Raw genomic sequence first — 7,500 nt, forward strand, 5'->3', positions numbered from 1 at the left:
GTAGTGCTCGTGGAGCTGTGTGCAGTCCAGCTCTACGAACTCAAGCCGAGAGGAAAGATTGTGAGCTTGAATGGCTTTGGTTTGGACGTGTTCATGCATTAGTCGCACAGCTATGGGGGAAATGTCTGCACAAGTGACCCGGACCGGGAGAGGAGAGCGTCTGTAAATACAGGGCCCGAAAGCAGAAGTGCCACAGCCCATAGCCAGGACTTGGAGCAAACCGTCTGGGTGGGGCTTGGTCTGCAATAGGGGCATAATGAAGTCCCGGACAGCATCGAAGCCAAAGAACCACTCAAAGTGTTTGAAGGTGTTTGTGCTGCTGCTGCTCTCAGTGTAGAAGCGGTCCCAAGTTGCTTTCTTATCCATGTTTTCAATCAGTTCAGCTAGGCAGAAACACAGATGGGATTATGTCACGAGTTAGTGAGTGAACATTAGCAGTAAAACACATACAACTTGCCTTAATGCCTCCATCCTTCTGTCATATTTGGAGGGACTTTATGCTGAAGTAAATTTAAAATCCATCAATTTAATGTGTCAAATGTCTTTTCTTTTAATATATGATTTAAGACCTTTTCTTGGGTCCTTAGAAGCCACTAAGCTCGGCATGAAGACGATCTACCAAGCTGACAAACTCAAATGACTCACATTGCTCATTAAAATAAAAAAGCAACATACACTCAACAGTCCTGCATTGAATCCTCCCTTTGTGTACTTTATAATGCTCAGTTCATCTTTAAACTGTTAAATAGATGTGTTGATGTATCCAGGCTGTGTTATATTAGACTGCATTAGCTTGGTGTTGCCAACAAGTTTGCAACTGAGTGTGACGTTATTGCACAACAAAGTGCTACTTTATGGTCAGCTTCTGTAGCTAACATATCGGTGACAATTAGGTAAGACATCAGTGCACACACCTGCAACTCACTTTAACTTTTCTTTCTTACTTATTTGGAGGTTCACGCTATTCCCCCCCAGACCACTCGCTGTGTGCAGACACCCTGCCTGAGTCTCGGTGCAGTGACAATACAATCAAAGGTGTTATGATGTGGTGCGTTCATGGACCCAAATGCAGACTCAGGACAGCAGAGTTATTTTTCAAAAAACAATTTTATTTATTTCTCACAGGCAGAGGAAAAGACAGGAAATACATAGTCAAAAAGGAGGCGTCTCTATGCGCTCCGCATGGGTCCAAGCCGGAAAGTGGCAAAATCCTCTGAGCGGCTGACGAAGCCGACAGGTAAACAGTCACGTCAAACACAGAGGCGCGTCCTCGCGCTCCGCTCTGATCCTAGCCGGAAAGTGGCTGGCAGGCAGGCTGGAACGTCTGTGTGATACCCGAGGCTCGACACAGGAACGCCAAGACTACACAGTTGATCTCCGAGGAACTAACTGGAAGGCTTCTTCGTGCAGGTGAAAACCCGAGGCTCGACACTGGACGGCAGGTAAGTTGAACAGGTAAGGTAACCCTCCGCTCTGATCCTAGCCGGAAAGTGGCTGGCAGGCAGGCTGGAACGTCTGTGTGATACCCGAGGCTCGACACAGGAACGCCAAGACTACACAGTTGATCTCCGAGGAACTAACTGGAAGGCTTCTTCGTGCAGGTGAAAACCCGAGGCTCGACACTGGACGGCAGCTAAATTGAACACAAAAACAGATTGTTAGAGCTAAAAGAGCTAGGTGAGGAGCTAGAAGAAGAGAGAGGAGAAATAGGAGTGAAGATACAATAGGAGGGAGGAGATGGGTCACAGCGAGTGGAGGAGCCAGTGCTGCGTTGTGAGGCTGGGATTCTACGGAGGATGAGCCGTGGGGAGTCGGGGCGGTTGGGGTCCGGGATGAGGAAAGACTTCCACGTGAAGCGTTGTCCCGCCTGAAGGTTTAAAAAAATAAATACAACCATCAGACCACTGCTCCACATCGTGGAAACAAACCAAGGACTGTTACATCATATAGACTTCTCTGCAGGCAGTTCTGTTAGTCATTCGGTATGTGAGTCTCAATGGGAGATGATGAAAGAAACTTACCAAAGTGTTAAAATAACTGTGTGACATTCAGGTTCTTTGTTCTTACCGTGCTCCTGGTTGGAGAGACTGTGTCCGTGCTGCCAGGGTTGTAGTCTGGTGGGGGACTAGGTGAGGAGCTAGAAGAGGAGCTAGAAGAAGAGAGAGGAGAAATAGGAGTGAAGATACAATAGGAGGGAGGAGATGGGTCACAGCGAGTGGAGGAGCCAGTCCTGCTTTGTGAGGCTGGGATTCTACGGAGGATGAGCCGTGGGGAGTCGGGGCGGTTGGGGTCCGGGATGAGGAAAGACCTCCACGTGAAGCGTCGTCCCGCCTGAAGGTTTAAAAAAAATAAATACAACCATCAGAACACTGCTCCACATCGTGGAAACAAACCAAGGACTGTTACATCATATAGACTTCTCTGCAGGCAGTTCTGTTAGTCATTCGGTATGTGAGTCTCAATGGGAGGTGATGAAAGAAACTTATCAAAGTGTTAAAATAACTGTGTGACATTCAGGTTCTTTGTTCTTACCGTGCTCCTGGTTGGAGAGACTGTGTCCGTGCTGCCAGGGTTGTAGTCTGGTGGGGGACTAGGTGAGGAGCTAGAAGAAGAGAGAGGAGAAATAGGAGTGAAGATACAATAGGAGGGAGGAGATGGGTCACAGCGAGTGGAGGAGCCAGTGCTGCGTTGTGAGGCTGGGATTCTACGGCGGATGATCCGTGGGGAGTCGGGGCGGTTGGGGTCCGGGATGAGGAAAGTCCTCCACGTGAAGCGTCGTCCCGCCTGAAGGTTTAAAAAAATAAATACAACCATCAGACCACTGCTCCACATCGTGGAAACAAACCAAGGACTGTTACATCATATAGACTTCTCTGCAGGCAGTTCTGTTAGTCATTCGGTATGTGAGTCTCAATGGGAGATGATGAAAGAAACTTATCAAAGTGTTAAAATAACTGTGTGACATTCAGGTTCTTTGTTCTTACCGTGCTCCTGGTTGGAGGGACTGTGTCCGTGCTGCCAGGGTTGTAGTCTGGTGGGGGACTAGGTGAGGAGCTAGAAGAGGAGCTAGAAGAGGAGCTAGAAGAGGAGCTAGAAGAGGAACTAGAAGAGGAACTAGAAGAGGAGCTAGAAGAGGAAAGAGGAGAAATAGGAGTGAAGATACAATAGGAGGGAGGAGATGGGTCACAGCGAGTGGAGGAGCCAGTCCTGCGTTGTGAGGCTGGGATTCTACGGAGGATGAGCCGTGGGAAGTCGGGGCGGTTGGGGTCCGGGATGAGGAAAGACCTCCACGTGAAGCGTCGTCCCGCCTGAAGGTTTAAAAAAAGAAATACAACCATCAGACCACTGCTCCACATCGTGGAAACAAACCAAGGACTGTTACATCATATAGACTTCTCTGCAGGCAGTTCTGTTAGTCATTCGGTATGTGAGTCTCAATGGGAGATGATGAAAGAAACTTATCAAAGTGTTAAAATAACTGTGTGACATTCAGGTTCTTTGTTCTTACCGTGCTCCTGGTTGGAGGGACTGTGTCCGTGCTGCCAGGGTTGTAGTCTGGTGGGGGACTAGGTGAGGAGCTAGAAGAGGAGCTAGAAGAGGAGCTAGAAGAGGAGCTAGAAGAGGAGCTAGAAGAGGAGCTAGAAGAGGAACTAGAAGAAGAGAGAGAAGAAATAGGAGTGGAGAAGACACAAGAGGAGGGAGGAGATGGGTCACAGCGAGTGGAGGAGGAACGTAGGGGGACGTAGGGGAACTGTCGTGCCATCTGAGGTTAAAAACACACACAACCCTCAGACCACTGATCCATATCATAGTCATTTCTCATATCACATTGAAAGGATCAGTAGCACAAAGCAGTGTGACTAGATAGAAAGTAAATGTCATACAATAAATGATACGCTCGCAAAAGTATTAGCAGAAACAAACCCAGTACAGTGCAACATGTTTGCATTTGTTTCAGTGTTGTTACTGCAGGAGGCCTTCCATATGTCTACATTGACTAAAAGTCAGAAACATATCAGCACTTTTTCGATAGAAAATATCTTTTAGTGGTTCTTTCACTCTGCTGTTCATTGTGTTAATATGTATGAAAAATATCACAAGTATGTAAGAAATGTATGAATTGTGAGTTAATATGGATTAAATATATTATCATGCGTGCATCACTTGTGATCCGTATCACCGAGAAGTTATATAAATATAAAGAAACACTATTTCTATTAGCATTTCTCAGTTTAAGCTAACGCTGGACGGTCGGGTCTATAAAGCTAACGTTAGCTAACCAAGAAAGCAGCTTTTGTTCAGATAAACTTGTTTAAACTTGGTCTCAACAGTCAAAAGTCAGTCCTAGTGGATTAATATACACTGATAACTGAAAATATTATCAATATTAGAATAAACATCGGTTCAGATAGATACATAAATAAATACATAAAAAACAGTGGTGGAAAAAGTATATAAATATCGCTTTTTTTCCTGCAAAAGTTGATCAGAATCAGACTTACCTTTATCAGTAACGTTAAGTCACGGATGCAGAAAAATCCTGGTTTGAAGGTGTTTCTTGGGAGGTTTCTTCGAGTGAAAGTAGATTTCGGCTTTTTCGAGTGAAAGTAGATTTCGGCTTTTTCTGACGGACCAACGGTTGGAACAGACTGAATTTAGAAAAAATGCACAATTTGGTAAACATGGTAACGATGGAACGTTCGACTGAGAACAGCTCGTTCTTACCTCAGAGTCTCCATCAGGTCCTCAACAGTCCTCCGCTGCACAAACAGACATTAAATACAACTTTAAGAGGAATATATCCACATGAGCTCAAATAATACAACTAACATGACATTGTGACTCAGTCTCCTGTCGCGTTTGAGAGTCACGTGACCTGCCCAGGGGTTAACCACACATTAAGTCTCCATTCAGGCCTATTTAAAAAACACGGTCTCATATAATGTCCAATAATATAGAGATGCATGTTTGCATGGAGGTTTGAGGGTGTCAGGTTGGACCCTGTCCTTGGTCCTATGTGGTCCTCCAGTGTCCACAGATTGACAGCACGTGGACCTGCTGTTTCACGTTTCCTACATTGTTGTGACAGGAAGCCAGAGTTTCAGAATAAGTGACACAAACATCAATTTGAAATAAAATGAAAACATATTTTCTGAGGTTTGTTTACTGGTCCACATCCTGTCTGTCTTTGGGCCATCGTTGGACAAATGTCTCTCCAGAGACATTACATTTACACACCCCTGCATCACACCTGTATTACTCTCTTTGATCCATTTTCTTTTGTTAAAGTAGAAACTTGATGTAACTTTACTAATTGCTATTGTGCATAGTGGCATGTATGCACATGTTAAATGAGTTGTTTAACAAGTACTTGTGGGAAGAAGCAAAGTTAGTAATGTGCACGAATGAGTTCTTTGGTCCGAAATATTCTGCTAGGATGAACACTGTACACACTTTGGTTAGATTTTAGTCTACATGATTTAAAACACTGACCAAGGACTTGCTGTCATATAATGTATGTAAATGTAGATAATGGTTGGCTGCTATGTAATAGAATTTGTCACCAAGGAATCAAACCCGAAAAACAAATGCTATTTGTACACTTGAAGCACGATTGAGATTACTTACACTTCTTTACATAATTGTTATTGTGGAAAGCATTTTGTACACAGTCTCATCTATATAGTAGTTACAGACATAGATAAAGACAAATATGATGCATATGTTCATTAACACCACTATATTTGCTGTCATCATTACTGTCTGTTTTGCTAACATGAGTAAAATATAATACAGAGATGTGTTTTATCACATCAGAGCTACAATGATCTCAATAAGTTAATGGAACAAATTGTTTTCCTGTGATGCCAATACACACATTTGTGCACTTCTAGCACTCAACCAAATTAGTTGTCAAATACTGTGTTATGCATTTGTTGGCATGTGTGTATTTGTGTGAACTTTGTAGTTTGTGGTTAGATTTTCCTTGAAAGATGTTTTGCATTCTTTACTTCACAGCTGTCACAGAAATGACACATGTCTTGCTCTCTGACTCTTTCAAAACAACTAAAAATAATCATTTTTGAATTGTGATTGAGACAAAATGGCAGATAGGGCAATAGAGAGGCACAGATCTCAAATGTTTCCCAAAAACATGTCGAGACACATTACATCTGTGTAGTTGTTGTGTCCTGTGCATCTCTTTTTCTCTCACTACAGCAAAGGCATGCGAAAATCTGCCAAAAGTCAGCAACCAAAAGGAGGAAGGTTTTTGACTCTAGCCGACAGAGAGCTGAGGGTACAGACCTCCCCGCGCTCAAACCCCTCAAACCAAAGGTAAGACTACACCTTAGGGCGTAGGAGTACAATTAGATTTAATAGGAAGAGAAAAACTGCTCAAAGTTGTATATCTCCGTGTGGAATCTCTGTCCGAAAATAACTGCAAGAACAGTTTCATGACATTTGAATATGTACAATTCAGCCGATATAAACGTAGGCGCTTTCAATTGTATTTCAGTCACAAGGTTCATCTTCTACTGGGAAAGTAAGTTGATTTGTCCTTTCTTTCTGTGTACATTAGTTTTTAGTGGCACGATTAATCAGCTGAAGCCCAAATGGCGTTCCCTCAGATCCCTCACTGTTTCTGGCTTTATAGATACTGGTTTCCCCTCTTTGAGCCATTGGCTTAAATAGTCTGAGGCGTGTCAACTCATACTGGTGGTATTAGTTTAAAAACAAACACTGAATCTGTGGTATTTTCCTTTCCTTTCCACAACTATAAATCTTAAGATGTATGCATTATAATTTCATTTTCTTTAAACATAACTGTGTTGACAGTATGACCCCCTATCTTCTCAAGCTGCACTACTTCTTTTGAACCTCTTGTAGACTTATACTCTTACTCTTTGACAAGTCACCATCAGAATACAGAGCTCGGCCAAAAGTCTGTTTGTCTTAGTTTGTTCTTGTAAACTTCTCTGCTGGCTGAGACAAAGCAGCCAGGACAGAGGACAGGAGGAATGACATACTACTGTATGTGATACCTGCGTTCTTCATTATTATCATTTATAAACTTCACTCAGGACAATTTAGATTTGTTTCCAGTTATTAGTGGCTTTGCTGTTGTAAACATAACTGTTGCAGCTCTAGAACCAATATTTAGTTCTACCTAAATTACAAATAACTTCTATTCCTGTTCAGATTATTTAGTCATGAAAAAGTATTGATAAGAGTGGCTCCTTGGCCTAAAATCCTAAAGATACCTATCCGTACCTTTAGGCCACCGTAGTTCTATTAGGTACTGAGCTGAGGGTTGTGCAGTTGGTTGCAATTTGCAACCTCACCACTAGATGGATCTAAATCTCACACACTGTTCCTTTCAGGTAATTCTGATAAACCAAGACTTGTTGATCCTTGCGATTTGAATTGTGTCCAGTTAGACGTCTGTTGCTCAGCATATATATATATATATATATATATATATATATATATAAATATATA

At 42.8% G+C, this 7,500-nt stretch overlaps 1 protein-coding gene across 1 annotated transcript in view; it reads right to left on the bottom strand.

Annotated features, from left to right (window-relative positions):
• The window catches only part of LOC306783169 (citrate synthase-lysine N-methyltransferase CSKMT, mitochondrial-like), a gene marked incomplete at both ends in the record, with an annotated part of 636 nt that extends 270 nt beyond the window's left edge, over window positions 1–366 (bottom strand). Inside the window, one exon of the mRNA XM_079276708.1 lies at window positions 1–366. This exon is cut by the window's left edge and continues 270 nt beyond it. Coding sequence (XP_079132834.1) covers window positions 1–366 — 366 coding nt within the window.
• Window positions 367–7,500: the final 7,134 nt, after the last annotated feature.

The sequence above is a fragment of the Melanostigma gelatinosum genome (assembly GCF_949748355.1).
Source record: "Melanostigma gelatinosum genome assembly, chromosome: 10".
Lineage (NCBI taxonomy): Eukaryota > Metazoa > Chordata > Actinopteri > Perciformes > Zoarcidae > Melanostigma > Melanostigma gelatinosum.